Raw genomic sequence first — 16770 nt, forward strand, 5'->3', positions numbered from 1 at the left:
TTGGGACTGACAAAAAACAACCATGATGCTTGCACATTACAAAAGCTTATTTAATTCCACAGACTCAAACATTCAATTCCAGAATTGCCATCCTGCGAATCCCAATTACGAGTTGATTTTCAAAAGAAAAATCACATTTCTTGGTGCCTTCTATGAAGATGTTGTTCCAACAGTAGGAGGTGTTCCCTCAGCCAGCCTACCACACAAGTTCTGATGCCCCTGGATAGTGGTATGCCCACAATTGCTTTTATTACTTGGCAATGAACTGTTTCAAGTTCAATACACACACCCCCGTCCCTTCCAGCTGTGGCACTGAACAAAATGAGCCACAGAGCTTGATGATGACACGTGTGGAGGTTCAAAGAGCCAAAACACACAGAGCAGTCCTGTCTCTCCAAGTTTTGCAGATACACTGCCAGAACACACAGAACAGTCCTATCTCTCCGAGTTCTGCAATCCACAGGCGTTGCAGCAGTGCAGCTGACCAGACAGAGAGCAGTGCATGGCTGCAGTTCCACCTCAGAGGGCCATATGCTTTTCTGGGGCTTGTTTGTGTGCTAAATAGAGAAAGAGGATACTGGACAGGGCACTAACTAGGAATATCACATCAAACCAACGGTGATAGAAGTTGAACTGGAGCTCTCCCAGGACTTCTGTAATAATGGTGCGGTATTCCGGAGGCATGCTCATGCGGATCAGGAGCACTGATGACACAAAGTACATTCCCTGGAAGTTAAAACAGGGACAGCAGTTACTGCTTCACCACAGGCTCTGAGCCTAACAGGGGCAGCACACAAAGATATTGGTATGTGTTTATACACACACACAAACAGGTCTGCATGCACAAATGCACACAGGGTGTGCCCATGGCTCTCCATACTCACCATGATCTGTGCTAACAGCAGAACAATAACATTGGAGGACTTGCTGCTGGAAATGGCATAGAAGAACTAGGGAAAAAAAACCAAAAAACATTAGAAATAAGCAGTTAGGTAATTCTGATGTGCCTTAGGACAGCGCGAAAGGTACACACCATTCAATACCTTTTCATCCAAAAAAACTAATCAAAAGCATACATTCTAGAGGGCTACCTGTAGCCTACTTTCATAAACCTCAAACTTTCATAAACCTTTCATAAAATTTCATAAACCCTAGTCTGAAACCTCCATCTCCCCCAGGCAGTTGCACCTCGTAGTAAAAATCACAAAACAATACAGACAAGTTTAAACATAGGTACCAAAGGCCAGGTCAAGTCAATGAGTCACATGTCTGTTGAGTCAATGCCTTTCAGTAGTACCAGCATCTTAAATTAAGTAATCCAAATGCTTCTAATCACCATCTTATCAACCTTACTAATAAGCCTTGGCTACAGCATCATTTTGAACCCTTGCTTACATTTACCATCTTATTTAACATCTAGATCCTTTCCTGACAGAGACTGAGAGGGGAAATATCCTACAATGGTATTTTTCCTACCTTCCTCCCTCTTGCAAGAATTTATATTCAGACATTTAAACATAAATGCATATTGAAAGTTTAAGACAGTATTTGTTCCATCTAAAGGCAAACATCTCATAATGAATTCCTCTGTGTAAAACCACTTAAGAGTCCCAGTTCTTACCTTTGTAAGTGTGATTAACAACCCTCTAATAGAGGTAACAATGATTATTCCAACAAGAATAAAGGAAATGTGCTGAGACCAGAATTTGACCTGTATCAACAAGAAGAACACAGTTAAAACTGTAACCTCATTTACACCACATTGTATAGCTGTCAATTCTTCAGGATCTGTGTCCTTCCTAACTATACAGATATCCATTGTAGACAGGTTTATATAACAGACATTTTCACAAATGTATTAGCAACTGTTTACTCCAAACACAAGGGAAGGAGATTTAGTTTATACCAATCACAAAGAACCCATTTTGAAACATACCCCAAAACAGGGATATGTTTCAAAAGTGTAAACAACAGAACAACCATTTGCATAAGTAATCAAAATTACTCTGTAGCTGAATGTATTAACCTAAGCAGGTTGTCTAAAGTGCTTCCATTTCTTCAAAACAAAAAACACAAATCACTGCCTCTCTGGCAAGACCACATCACCACCTCAGCATAAAATCAGTGTGAAAGCAACGTTCACTGTGTATTTTCCCTTCCTCCCACTAAGTCAAAAGTCAAAGCCACATTCTCAGGGTCTATCACTTTCTCCCTAGCAGCAGGATGGTTTTATTTAGATAAGATATGAATTGCTGAAAAGGCTGTAAGAATTAATAAAGGCTCACATCAAACTGGATTCCCAGGTAATTTACAGTGATCTCAATTCCTCTTGTGACTGGATCAGTCTTCCCCACACGGTCAAATACAATATTGATGGTTGCCTGAAAGAGAGATGGATTTACATTCAAGCAAAAAGGCAAAAGCATTTCACACTCTCACATGTGAGGCTCATGCATGACTCTTCTATTGTACCACCAAGGGAAAGGGCAGGGGATGGTCAGATTGTCTAAGAAGGCACAGAACACATCCATGTAAGAATTACTGGTCTAAGGCTGCATAGAAAAAAAACAGATCCAGAGCTTTATTTCAACCAAGGGGCAGTTTCTTTCAGAATTTCTGCATTTTAATGAAACTAGAGTGTAACTTGATGAACTGCATGCGTAGCATATTCTATGCAGGGTATGATATTTGCATACCACAAAAAATGCAATAAAATAGTTACATACCATGAAGATTTTCCAGACACAATAGATGGAGAAAAAATAACCCAAAAAGTTAAAGTATTTTCCCTGGAAAGTTTTGGAATACTCTATTCTCTCCTGGAAATACAGAAAGACAAGAGAGGGAGTAGAACACAGAAAAATAAATTGTTCTCACAATTACCCACAATATAAAATTGTAATGGAGCACCAACAGTAGCAAACACAGCCCCACCTTTCTGTATCTTTTAACTCAAATGTTTCTGAACTCGTGAGTGTTAATTCGTAAGCTTGTGAATGGTTATGGGGCCAGTGGGGCAAACTCAAGGATGGATCTGAACTGGAAGGGAACTGTAATCCAGCCCCAAAGCTAAAGAAACAGATCCTCACTCCACTGCATTACAACAATTCACCATCTACCTACTGAACAGGTTTCAATTTCTCATAACAGATGTTCTCTTTCAAACTATTCTGACCTCCCAACACCCATCTGGGCAGTTATTTGCTGTATACCTTTGTTGCATGCAAGTCAGCAGTTTCCAGGAAAAGCTGCCGACTCAATTCTTCCAGGGCATCCACTTCTTGCTGGATAAGGGACAGATCTGGCAAACCAGCATAGTCAAGGCTAGAACACACCAAAAATTCTTAATTAAAAACAAAACATTCCCCACCTTCAGCCCAAGGGCCACATCTAATGGTTTGGTCTCTTCCTAGATCCTGATCAACTTTTTCACTCAATCTTCATACTCCTCACTAATACAGCACCAGAGAAATCTCCAGGATGTACGTGGTGAACACTACTCCAGTTTAAGGAGGTAGGCAGGACACAGTATTTAGGCAGTCATGCAACCAACTCTTTATTTCTCTGCCTGGGAAACACATCACAGAATAGAACCAGAGCTCTCAAAAACTGCTGCTCCACTTTGATCAGTGTCCCTTGCCACTGAAGTGCACCTCACAATATGCCATCTCAGATCATTTTCATAAACAAAACTGCTGAGTACCTGCTCCAAGAGAGTAGTGGTTACTATGAAGAGTCTGTCAAATAGCCAAATTCTGATTTTAGCAGCTAGTCGGAAAGGAGAGGAAGAAGAGTCCTCAGCCTTAAACATGCAAAATGCACACTTCAAGTGGTCTGACAGAAATCATTGGTAAGCAACTCTGTTAAGAGAAGTACAGACCCTTGTAATTCCCCACAGATTCCTTCTATAGGGAAGATTGAAATTGGGTGATCTTTAAGGTCCCTTCTAACCCAAACCATTCTATGATTCTGTGACAAGTGTGCACGTCTGTCCCCTGATCCGCTGTACATTTATAGAGCAGGGCAGAAACATAAAACTTCTGCCTGTGTCACAGTAAAACCGTGCCCAAGCCTGGGCAAAAGGTCAGATGATGCTAGAGAACAAACTTCCCAGGAGATGTTAGGCTTGAAATGTGTTGAAACACAAATGCTTTGTAACTGTCCCAACTAACATTTTACCTTTCAAAACAAAGAAAGCTGGATCCACCTCCCAAGGCAGGTGCCAGCATGCAGATGAAGGATACTTTCACTGCCAGGAACAGATGTTGTAACACTTTTTATCATTCCCCAGAAGCCAGTGGGTCTGTTATGCACTTCTCCTCTCTGGAACATTGTCCTGTGAGCCACTGCTATCCTGAAAGAACAGAAAACACAAGTCCTTAGGAATAAAATATTTTTATGAAAAATCAAAACAAGAAAAAATAAAAAAAATCCACCAGTTTCTTAGAAGATGCTGTTAAACTAAATTCACTGAAAACAGATGACCCTTTTTTCTTGCCCTAAACATCAATCTCACTACACAAAATTATCCTGATTAGCTGTGGAGTAGAGCCCAGATCAAATCAAGTGTGATTGAATGAGACACTTCCCAAGTCTTTCACTCAGGATTCTGTTTCAATCCTAAAGGGGTTTAAACCCAGTTAAAAATAAGAATTCAAATGGATTTTTCAGTCATATGATTAGTTGCTTTCCTTTTCTCAAACACACAACTGCGTTATCTCAAGCTCAGGACTTTTCATGCTCCTCTCTCCCCTTGGACACCTCTTCTTTATCGCTGCACATCCGCCTTTTCCGTGGAGCTATGAGCTCTGGGTGGTGTGCAGAGCACCCTCTGATATGCTGTCACTCACTGCTGGGCTGCCTGACAAGCTGCTATGAAGCAGAAACACACAAATCCATTCTTGGACTGAACCACTGGATGCTTCAGGCAATGTGAATGTGACTCCTGAAGTTAATTCCAACACTCCAGCAGCAGCTGTGTACCGTCCCTCACACTCCCATGCGCACCACGGCATAATCCCCACGAGCAGTGTTGGCTTCCGGTCTCGTTCCCTCACATTTCTCCCCACTGAAATTTGTGAGCAAGTTATCCATTTCCTAAGCTGAAAACTATTCACAGGATTTTCAGGATGATCCACAATTCTGTGGTGTTCAGTCCCTTTCTTGTAGCTGCAGCCAGCATTGCTACGTCTGGCACCGAGCCCTATTCAAGGTTGTTAATAAACAGTGTAATAGAAAAAAAATTTTAAAAATCATTCCATTCACATCAGCAAAAGAAACACCCTTGGGGCACCCCACATGCACATAAAAGCATGTATGGCCACAGACTAGAGAGACCTTAGAATCCTGATAGCTGCCAAATGTAAGAAATGCATTTTTAATCCTTGCTTTCTTCACAGTACGCAGATTCACATGGTCCATGCCAAATGATCCACAGCATTGCAGCAAAAATGCAGCAATGTCCAGGTGAAGCACAAGGCTATAGATACACAAAGGCAAATCTCTTCTTTTGAGAGGTGAGAGGGATCTCTGGATCCACACAGCAGCCAGTTCTGGAGACCTCACAGAAAGGATCCACAGGCAAACCCCACAAAACTCTGTTCGTGTAGATTGATAATGATGTTATGTGATATTTGTGTGTCACATCAGTTGATCTGACTCTTTCATGATCCAAATGAAGCAATGTCATCACAGAATGCTGGCATTTCAAACCTGAGGCTTAGTTATGTCACACCTGCAAGGATGAGTATAAGGAATCTGACAGCTTTAGAGGTGAGTTTCCATAAGGCCTTACTTGATTGTGTTCAGGAAGGAGAGAAAAGTGATTCCTGTGCAAAAAACATCAGGGCAAACAACCTTCATCAACTATCTGCTACTGACTAGGGAGCCAGCATCAAAAAGGGCTGGCATGAGAAGAAATGTCAGGATCAGCAAAGAAAACAAAAAGCTTTATGTTCTATTGCCTTATAACTCTTGCGCTCACAGATAAGTTCTGAACTACCAATAATATGGAACTGTAGCATTTACCCTACACTGGAAAATACTGCTATTCCCACTTGTTCTGCCAATTATTTGGATTGCATTTGGACTGATACATATCATACTTTTCAAATTCTGCTTTATATGAACAAATAGTCCAATCATGCAAGCCAGTGCTCCCTGTCAAAGCAAAAAAGAGAACAAAATCTACAGAACACAAGCTTCTGCTTTTTCTTGCACAGTTCTGAGACCACATAGTTTTGCAGTTTGTTTTGGGTTTTTTGTTGGGTTTTTTTAAACATATACATGAGTTTCATTATAATTCCCAAGTGATTAATGCATGGCTCTTCATAATGGTTAGGAAGTTACTATATTCAGAAGATATCCTGGCCGTAGGAAGGCAAGAAAGTGCTAGCTAGTTACAAGCCTCTGGCATCCTTACTTTTACCCCAACATCACTCTTCCTGGACCAGCAGTCCAAAAACACTGTACAAAACAAAAGAGCAGACTCAGAAACAGCACTACACAGTATCTTTTAACTCCAAAGACAGTCTTTTAGTATGCTTCCAGCCAATTAAACCAATTAAACCTGAGTAATTAAATTCTCTCATTACTTTACCATCTCACACATGACCACAAATACAGAGTTAACAGCTGTTGACCACTTAACATTTTCAAAGGGGAAGGAGGTTATGCTTTAACTACACTTCCATCAGCTAATACTGATCAGCAGATACATACATGGTGATAAACTTGGCAAGGCTAGACTATCTAAAAGCTATGTTAAAAGGTTCCATTGAAACATTAGGACACAAAAGGTAAAGTTGGGGAGACTGCTGTGAGAATTCAGTGTCAGACAGTCAAACCTTTGAAGTGACTCCAGTGACTGGATTTATTCTGCACTATTAGCAAGACAGGAAATATATGATTTGTAACAGCAGACAAAAATCTTCTCAGTGTAAATCAAATTACATTGTTTCTGAAAGCAGTTTTTTTAGCTTGGGGAACATGGAATAAGCTAAACCAAGGCCAGCAGAGTTCTGAGAGCACACTTGTGTACTACAGTATATCTACATCACCAATGTTTTGCAATTCTGCAAAATTTAACCAAAATAAACCTTGCTATTTGCAAGAATATAGATGTGTCCACACCAGCTCACTACCCTACTTCAGCTTTGACCAGGATCCACCCTATGTACAAACCACTTTCTGTCCTGAAACCACCAGTAAGAGCCAGCTGCAGTGGCCTAAGGGTCACTGACTCAGCAGGAGAGAAAGGTGCCCATCCTATAGATCAGTTACGCTGCCAGCAGAGCAACACATGGTCTTGGAAGCCTAATCTGTGCCACTGCAGTCACAAAGGGCACTACTTAGTGTTAAAAACAGTCATGTATCAGGCCAGAACAGAACACCACACAGCTCAACCCAATTCAGATTTCAAAAACCATCTTATACTACTTCAAGAACCATCTTATACCATCCTGACTGAAAATCTTTGAGGTAAACGATTTCATGCTACTGTTGCCCTCTCACCTTTTTTTCTTGCTAACTATCATGTCCATAGTCTGAAGGAGCCGTCGCTCCAGAGCCAGAATATCTGCATCTGTCACATTCCTGCAAAATAAAGACCCCCAATTAGGCCTGCTACCCCATTTCAGAGGACATGTGTACATGCCCATGAGACAACGAAGAGAAAAGCCTGTGTAAGGAGAATATGCATCAGCAGTGGAAATGGTTCTAGCATGCAGACATGACAATAGCTAGATTCAGAAAAAAAGTAACAAAAAACTTGAAACAACACCACAGGAAAAGCAGAAAAATAATCTCAAAAAACTGGACAAGTATTTCACAAGGCTGCACTTACCTGAGAAAGTAGGACATATAAGTGTATGGACAGTTGACAGCCCCAAATCCTGACAGCAAAGCCATGAGTGTCACCCCAATCACACCAACACGGCTGATGAGCTGTTCTATAGACAGGATTCCTGAGGGAGGGAAAAACATGGCATCAGCAACCTTGCTCTCTTCATTCTGCTCCACACTTGGTGCCCTCCTAACACAACACAGAGCTGCTTAATTAATCTGACTGCCTTCCCACTGCAATGACCCCAGGTAACAGGAAGGACAGACAGGGACTAGGAAAAGAAAGGCGTAGGACTTCTCCCTCAGAAATCACATTACCACGCTTAGAAACGGGGATGGGGAACTCCAGCTGTGAAGAAACTTAAGACAGATATATGGATATGTGGAGAGGACTAAGTGTCAATATTTTGGTTCCAAACTAATAAAATATGTTTGCCTTTTGCTGAGATGGGAACGCAGACCATCCACCAGGCTCTTTAGTGTCCTCCATGAAGACACTTCTGCAATTATCAGCAATTATTACCAAACCAGTCGGTCCTGGCAAACTGGACTAAAAATATCTGAACTGTAGAGAGGAACCCCCAGCCTGTCAACAGTCATTAGAAGTGACCCCTCCAGATCAGATACAAGTTGTGCTTGTAGGACAGTGGAGTTGGGAAGCTTAAGCTGCTCCTGGCTGTTGAGTATTCATCTGGTTGACACAAACACTTTGTTGAGGTGACCACCAACAAGGTCTTTACCTGAGCACCAAGTGGACTCTAACATGTAACTCAACACGAACATCAAGCCTGTGCTATAATCATCACCAAGCACTGAAGCTATATTTATTCTTACACACAGACCTCAACCTGTCTTCCCAGGACACAGTGCCATGTGTAGTAAACACCACTCACTTTTTAGGGAGCTGGTTACAGAGCAGCTGCCACACACAGCACATTTGGAGCTTACACGATTGCAAAGCTGAGATGGCTGAGCGCCAAGCCACATTTCATGCTTCAGAGAAGTGGAATAAATGATGAAAACAAGGCAAAAAGACTTCACAAAGGGAAACCGAGACGCCCAGTCATGTGCAGCTGCACAGAGATTTACAGGAGCTACAGAATGTGCTACAATACACTGGCCTTTTGCCCCACACAGTCAGACTGCAGCACTTAAAACAGAGGTGCCTTCAAAATGACATGACATTCCACTGGTTGGAGCAATGCTTTCCCGTGAAACTCACAGCAACCCTCTTGTGATCAGGTCACATAAAGTGAATGGAAGTTCCATCAACTCACATAAAGGTAAGAGCTTTATTAAAACACTGGTGTGTCATCAAGCATAACCTTCCTTCCACTACGAGCTCCCAAACCCAGGTCTCTTAAGTAAGCTGCAGACCAGGGGAGCCCTTGATCAAGGGTGCACTTCCCTGCTGCAGGACACTGCCATCCCCATCCCCACCTGCCTCAGCTCAGTCACCACTCCCTGATGAAACCCACAGCAGCCTTGTCTGTACATGCAGGACACAGCACCCCAAAAATACAGCAGGGAATAAACATGTAGAATGCATTGCTCTAACCATATGTCTATACCTGGTAGGAGAAGGCACTCTACAACTCTTCAGTGGAAGTATCACACCCTGTAAAGTACAATTAAAAACAGAAAACACCCTACCACCTGTTCTGGAAATCTGCAGGTGTTACACAGCCTCCCAGAACCTTTTTGGTGACCTGAAAAGGATTACCCAAACCCCATGGCTAAGTTCCCACTGGGTTATTCCATTCTGCCAACTCACACACCTTCTGCAGCTCACAGAGGATACAACTTTTTCTTGGCCATGGAACACTGGGCAGAGGGATCTGCACTATACATCAGCTGCTACATTGCAGAGGCAAATGACACAATTACAAAACACAAACACACATTTTCTCTTAGGAAACTTTCAGGATCACAGATGAAAGGGTGAGCAGAACCTACAGCAGTCGGTATCCTTCAATTTCTCATATGAGTACAGAGTCATGCAGCTTCCTACAGAACAGAAGGACTAAGCTGAGCGTTGTATATGCAGACAGACATATTAATCAGTTTCAGTGAAAAAGACTGAATTTCACCTGTTGAGCACAATATACAAGCAATTTTCCAGTGCAGGGAAAATATAAGGCAAATATAAGTTACACAGGAAACACAGGTAACAAATAATCTGGTTCTAATCCTCCAGCACACTGAGGTGCCTCAAGGATTCAGCACGGCCAGGCACGTGCTAACAAATTCTATTGGACCCAAACTATCCTGAGTGTACACAGTATCTTCACACTGTAAATGCTCTTGGTTCCATGACCACAACAGATACCCAAGCTAATTCTGCACACAAACAGCTCTGGCATCCAGCAGGACTTACCAACTCACACTCCAGTCCCGTGCAACTGCATAGCCTCTGGGCTCAGGCAGAGCAGAAATCAGGAATCTGTACCAAAGCCAGCACAACTGCCAGGCGTGTCGCTGGCTACAGTCTGGGCAGCTCTAGTGTTTAGGCACAAAGTTGTGTTTTGTCAACTGGATAGCCACTCATGCTAAACTCATCTGAGTTCAGCCACAAGAAAGAAAAACCTGACTGAAAAAATGTCAGATGAAGGAGTGATTGTTCAGCTGCTTCTTAAATAAACAAGGTTTAGTCTCCACAATAGAAAGAAATAAGTAAATAAAAATTGTGATCAACTTTTTGTGGAGATAAAGCTTCTGTGTCCTCAAAAGTACATCATGTCCTTACACAGCCTAGGTTCAGTTAGGATGTACTTCATTCAAGTTTTCCTGTGGTACTGAAAGATCACTAATGAAAATAATCCAGGTGTATCCATGCATTTTTGTCAGTCTGACGACCTTCACATTGCAGATTTCAAAGCAGAGCAGACCCTCAGTTGCAGGAACTACTTTCCACAGTCCCAACTGCAGATCTGAGATCATTATAGGTCCAAGATAAAAGTGAAGTAACAAAGCCTATTTGGGCAGGGGGGAAGAAATCAGCAAGAAAACGAAACTCACCATGTTTTGGGCTGAGGATAGGAAATGGATCCCCCAACTTCCAGAAGAAATACATGAATGTCAACCACACAACACATGCAAAAAGGAGTTTCTGTCTGTGCACTAATGGAGAGGAAAAAGGGAGTGTTTAAAATAGGTTCTTCCTTTAGAGCTTTTTATAGCTTGCAAAATTTCTACATTGATCTAAATGCTACTTTGAGCACAGGTGGCCAAAGCAGGTGTCACTTGACAGAGCTACAGCTTGCAGTGTGCACCCCGTAACCTCCCACAGATGCAGCCAGTTAAGAGACCACCACTTGTGAGAGCTCCTGCAGGGACACACTTGGCCTTTTTCCCATTGTGGGACCACTTCACTGCTTGCTTCTTGTGTGACCTTGAACATGACTCCTAAATACTTCATCTTCATGGCAAAACCACACATTTAATATTCCCAACCTATGTGCCTAAGCTTCACACAAAAGAGCAACAAATATCAACAGCCCAAGGGTTAGGTGTCCATTAGCCCATAGAACAGGCCTCATCCAGACAGTAGGAGTAAAAAAAGCAAAAGTAATTTATTGAGCTTTTCTGCTTCATGAGTGATTTATTGAGCTTCTCTGCCTCATTTCTTTTGCCCCCTAGCAGAACAACATAGCCTTGCCAAGGGTTGCAGAGTTTGGCTGCAAGCTTAAAATTGCAAAGGAACAAATCCCAGTAACATTACTCTGAAGTGCTCAACTTTGTTGAAACCTGTGAAGAAAAACAGCACTTGCTGGAGTCATGTAAAGCATTTCCTGACTGTTCAATGAATGGCTCATGCTAAAGCATAAAGTTCCAAAGAGAAGTTATTTAGCCAGGCAAAGCCTGGGGAAGGAGGGAGCTATGAAGACAGTGACCAAAATTATTTCTCATTTGTATTCCTTGTCTCAAATTAGCAACTCCCCTGCCACAAACCAAGTACTCACATAATCTGATATTGCTCACAACAAAGTAACCAATGTAGAAGGGCACCATGAAGACCAGGATGAGCAAAATGACACACAGGTTCAGCTTCCAGTGAAAATATCGAGAGCTGAAATAAAGCCAAAATACTGATTAGCACGATATCGTAATACAACGAATTTCTCAAAGAAAATTGCATGTCAGTGAAATCTTTTCAACTACATCAAGCATTGAATAATATTAGCCTAGCATATAGAATATTCTGGATTTTTTTGTTTTTATTAGGGCAGTTGTTTGGTTTAGGGTTTTGTATGGTTTTATTTTTAAATACAGAGGTCAAGAATGTGTATTTCAAAATAAACACTGGGTATTTTATCAAACACTGTATTTTCTATGTTGACTAATGCCAATTGCAGCATGATTCATGTGACTGCTCATCTAGTTGAACAGTAAATCAAAACTAAGTAGTAATTAATTTTCTAATGAACAGCTGAGTCAAATAAAGAGCTAATTCATATTGAAAAGACTAAAAATATTTAATGTTGATAATTCAGCATGTTTCACTTCAGAGAGAATTGTCCCATCTGCAATATTTTGCAAAGCAAGGTTTTATAAATACGTATCTCAATCAACATGAACAATATTCCCTCTGACCAACTGAGAGTAGTCAAATGCAGGTGAGATTCATCTTGGCTGAACTGACTTTTCACTTCACTTGAACGGAAAAATACATGTTCCATTCCCAATATTAACTCATATCCTCTTTATCCTCGGGGAAGAAGAAATTACAAGGAGCCTTGTCACTTTTTCCTAACTAATTCAGAGGCAAACATTTTCATCTGTACTGAAGTCTAGCCCTTTACTGAAGCTTGTAAAGCATTCTCTCAGTGATCTCTCTGGCTACCAGTCCCACACATTAATAACATACAGAACTAACATTACCTTTCATCAGTTCTGTACTTCTTGCCTTTCAACCCCTTGGACTGCTCTCTTGTATGATGAGATAGAATAAGAAGAAACCCAACTTAGCCTCTACATGTTATTGTTCTATCTTCTCTTTCCTACTGACTTCCCAAGTTTTTCCCAGACAGTTTTTAAGATCCCCTTCATGTGGAAGTCCTCCCCCATGGTCAGGGGAGGATGCACCTTTGATTCACAAATCCTGTGTTGTTACAGATTAGCTTTCACTCCACAATTAGCTTTGCATCTTATTCACTGCTCTGACCACCACAGAAAAACTCGTGCTTGAAGTTTCCATACTTAGCATCTGAAAAGTGCCCTTAGCATGATCTGAAGCTTTACAATACTCCCATAAAAGAAATCATTTCTTTTGACTTCACAAATGGAGAAAGTCAAAGGCTAAAGCCTTACCCTAAGGACCCAGACCACATTACCAGCAATTCCATGGAAAATTGGAAGCTTATGGCTTCTAGTCTCACATTCAGCCAAATAAATGCTGCTGCACAAACATCTTCATTGAGTTGTTGACAGTTTTCTCCCATGATTTCCCCAATCCAAGACTAATCCATTAATTTAGAAGTTAGACTAAAGATGCTGTAGAGCACAAGGTAGGCCAGTCCCCAGTGGGCTCCCAGACTCACCTGCTGTTCAGCACTCCCAAAATCTCAAAGATTATGAGTTCAAACATGGTACAAGAGAAGGCAAAAGTCACAGAGAATATCACCTGGACCACATACTGTCGCACCTGTAATGCAGAGAAAAATCCAGAGGCATCAGGCATTTACATTTCTGGAATGGCATCCTGACATCCCCCAGTGAACAAAACAAATCACAAGGTACAATGGCCCACAACTGGGTCTCTTTTTGCAAGGCACCAAGACCTTTAACTGCTTAGGAGGAAACCAAAAGCCTGTTGGAAACCAGAGGGCAAACTCATGCTAAGAGGGCTCTTCTATATTAACCTTAGACTTAAAAACAAAATCCACACCACAAAAACTGTTGGGGTCTGAACTTGGCTTGCACTTAAGCCATCTCTGACCTAGACTACAATCTCATACCCCACTATAGATAGAAGAATGGCATTCTTATTCCATCCAATCCTCACAACTAATGCAGCTGCAATGGACACATCTCACTGAGTTCAAAGTTAACCACTGGATTTTATTTTGCCTCAAAAATTTCACTTTATATAAGGTAGGCTTACTAGGGCAAAGGCAAAACAGTTTCCTATTACTCCTGCATCTCCTCCATATTTCTTTTTATTTAACAGTAGCCAGTATGGAAACTTTCAGTGGCCAGAGAAAAACCCATTTCCTCAGATATCTAGGAGTCTTTCAAATAGAAGCACAAGAGGAAATTAAAAAGAAAGGAACTGCAGATAAGATAAAACGGATTAAATAGAGGAATATGGCTAAATGCAGTTTTAAAAATATTTCTATATTTGGGAGCAATTTTTAAGACACAGACTTGTAATGAGAGATGCCTTCTCACCTCATAATCCTTGAAGAGCTTTCTCATGAAGAAGAGCCATCCAAATCCAAAGAACAGCACCTGCAAAAGAGAGGAAGCACTTAACATTTGCATCCTGCAACTTGCAAAACACAAACCTCCTGCACTGCTGATTGTAAATTAAACAAATGGAACGAAAGGAGCTAAGCCAAAGTACCCAAGACCCACAAAAGATTAAAACTTGCCACGGTACCAAGGAAAAAAATGGTATTTTAAATATCCAAGTGTAGCACACACAGAAGGCTATGGCCTTTAGGAAGATCTAGTCAAGACAACAGAGTTCTGTGCTCCTAAATTCTCAGAATTCCTCAGAATCCTTTGCACTGTTGATTCTTGCTTCACTCTTGTAATCTACAGAATTAAAGCCTATGGGTTTTTTTACAGGAAATACAGTAATAGAGGCAAAGCAAACACTTGAATGTCCACCACATCTTCTAGGGATGAGTAAATTTTATAAACACACCTGCTGTTTCTTGTAGACTAGAAGTGCATGTGAATTTTTTGTAGAGGTCTTTACAGTGCATCTGGTTAGACACTGACACATTGTGGGTGAAAGGTGCTACAAGCATCACTAAGGTGGGGAAAAGGAAGTGCTGAATGCCCCAAACCCCAATCTGGAGTTGAAGGAAGCCACATGGACAAGGTAGAGGAAGCAGAACAAGCCAGTAACACTTTGCATTTCAGTGGCTGTCAAAGCACATTGCAAAATTTGTTTAACTTTCTTCACACTCCTGAAGGGATCAACTTAACATCACAGCTATTTTTCAGATGACTTAAATGAAATGAATACAAATTGAAGAATGTGGCCAAATTTGTAATTACCTGTCTTCAGAGAGTAAAAGGGGACTGTGCTGTGAGGCCTCCCATGGGTAGTCCCATCTATTCCTCATGAGACTGAAAGGGAGTGTAATGATTTAAAAGAACCCAAGCAAAAAGAGAATTCAGAAAATACTCAATATTTTTTACAGAAGTAGCTTTGATCAAGGCAAAGACAAAATTCAGCATATGTCACACATCAAGGAATAAAGTCAGTGTATCTCCTCAGAGCACATAGAAAAGGCCAGAGCTTTCTGCCCACCCTACCATGGAGATGGGAAACTTTCAAAGACAAAAAACAAAGGAATTATTGTGGATTACTTCCCTGCACGTCAGGAGCAACCACAGCGGCAAGGGGAACACACTAACGTGATTTACAGACAAGGAACACCTGGAATGCTGGGCAAGAAGATCAAACACAGCTGCCTTGAAAGAAGAACTAAAATAGGAATGAAGTCGAATGAGTGATTTGTAACACCTGGCAAAACTTGTTTGAGGAGGACTTCAGACTTTAAAGTAGCTGCTAGCAAAAAGGAAAGATATTTCATAAGCCTCCTATCTAGAGGTCATAAGTTAAAGAAGTATGATAAGCAAATGAGATCTACATAAAGTAATTCCACATGAAACAGTGGGAAGGAGGAAAAAGATAGAGACAAACTCTCCAAAAAGAAGTAAAAGATTAAGAAATAAGTACGTACAACAATAACAGAAAATTGTATATGAAGATTAGACTCCCCTTGTGTCAGGGACTGGCCAAAAGCATACAAAGACATTCTGGTAAAAGATCACAGTCTAAGACACAGCAGGTGAATGTGACATGTAAGATCAGCAGAATCTTGAGCATTTGACAATTACATGCACCGACTCGAACATCTAACTTGGGACTGCTGAAGATGAGGGGAAGATTCAAAGCTGCCATCAGGAATGAAAGAAAAGCTATTAGATAAGTTAGAGCTCAGAACTCAAAGCAAAAAAGTGGGAGGTTTTGTTCTGGGTGAATTGTTAACAGTACCAGAGCTATGTTCAAGCCACCAAGAGCGAAAAAGTACGTTGTGAGCAAAAATCAAAGCATTATCACGTAGGAGGGCATTGCTCTCCTAAAGCCAAAAGCTGTCCTGAAAACTGTCAGGAATCAGGCTTGTGCACTGAAGTCTGTATAAGACAACCACCTGCTGCTGAGAGGGGAAAGGGTCCCATTCCTCGGCTCATCCCTCATCACTACAGAGCAAAACTTTCACGCCAGCTCAGAAGCTTAAATCAGATCCCTCTGTGATCCACCTAAACTCATTTTCATCTGGTCCAGCTGCCTAGGATCGGCCTTGTTGAGGAATATCAGGAACAAACCAAGTACTCAACAGAGACCAACAAGATGAGCTTCCCTGTCTGTTCCAACTGGAGAAACTTAAATTTAAGCTTAAACGGAGCTCGGCTCGGTCCGGCCGGGCCACCCCTGAGGGTCCGCGCGCCCCTCGCGCGGAGAGCTGAGCACGCGCGGCCGCAGGCACCGCCCCCGCGCTCCCCGAGGAGGGACACAGCGCGGGGAGAGGGGAGCCCGCCGGCGGCCGGACCTCCCCGTTCCCTCACCCTTCTCCTGGCCGGAGGCGCGGCGCCGCAGCGGCGGGGAAGGGGTGGGTACCTGTGAGGTGAACATGATGCTGGAGTCGATGAGGAAGCTCATGGCGGCGCCCACCGCCCGTCCGCCCG

At 41.9% G+C, this 16770-nt stretch overlaps 1 protein-coding gene across 5 annotated transcripts; it reads right to left on the reverse strand.

Moving 5' to 3' along the window:
• Positions 1 to 29: 29 nt before the first annotated feature.
• Positions 30 to 16770, reverse strand: LOC138115454 (Golgi pH regulator). 5 transcript variants are annotated; one of them, XM_069025145.1, is made up of 15 exons: positions 15334 to 15459; positions 15073 to 15144; positions 14233 to 14292; positions 13383 to 13486; positions 11805 to 11911; positions 10861 to 10962; positions 7844 to 7964; positions 7513 to 7593; positions 4245 to 4354; positions 3213 to 3301; positions 2727 to 2819; positions 2286 to 2381; positions 1622 to 1711; positions 885 to 950; positions 30 to 726 (listed from the first exon to the last, which is right to left on the reverse strand). In XM_069025145.1, the coding sequence occupies exons 3-15, from the start codon at positions 14257 to 14259 to the stop codon at positions 520 to 522; spliced, it is 1293 nt and encodes a 430-aa protein (XP_068881246.1). In that variant the 5' UTR covers positions 14260 to 14292; positions 15073 to 15144; positions 15334 to 15459; the 3' UTR covers positions 30 to 519. The 5 variants fall into 5 exon arrangements, with proteins under 5 accessions (XP_068881246.1, XP_068881241.1, XP_068881242.1 ...); XM_069025140.1 differs by adding an exon at positions 14714 to 14937 and having other exon boundaries at positions 15073 to 15459; XM_069025141.1 differs by lacking the exons at positions 15073 to 15144; positions 15334 to 15459 and adding an exon at positions 16703 to 16770.

Source organism: Aphelocoma coerulescens, chromosome 1, assembly GCF_041296385.1.
Source record: "Aphelocoma coerulescens isolate FSJ_1873_10779 chromosome 1, UR_Acoe_1.0, whole genome shotgun sequence".
In the NCBI taxonomy this organism is placed as follows: domain Eukaryota; kingdom Metazoa; phylum Chordata; class Aves; order Passeriformes; family Corvidae; genus Aphelocoma; species Aphelocoma coerulescens.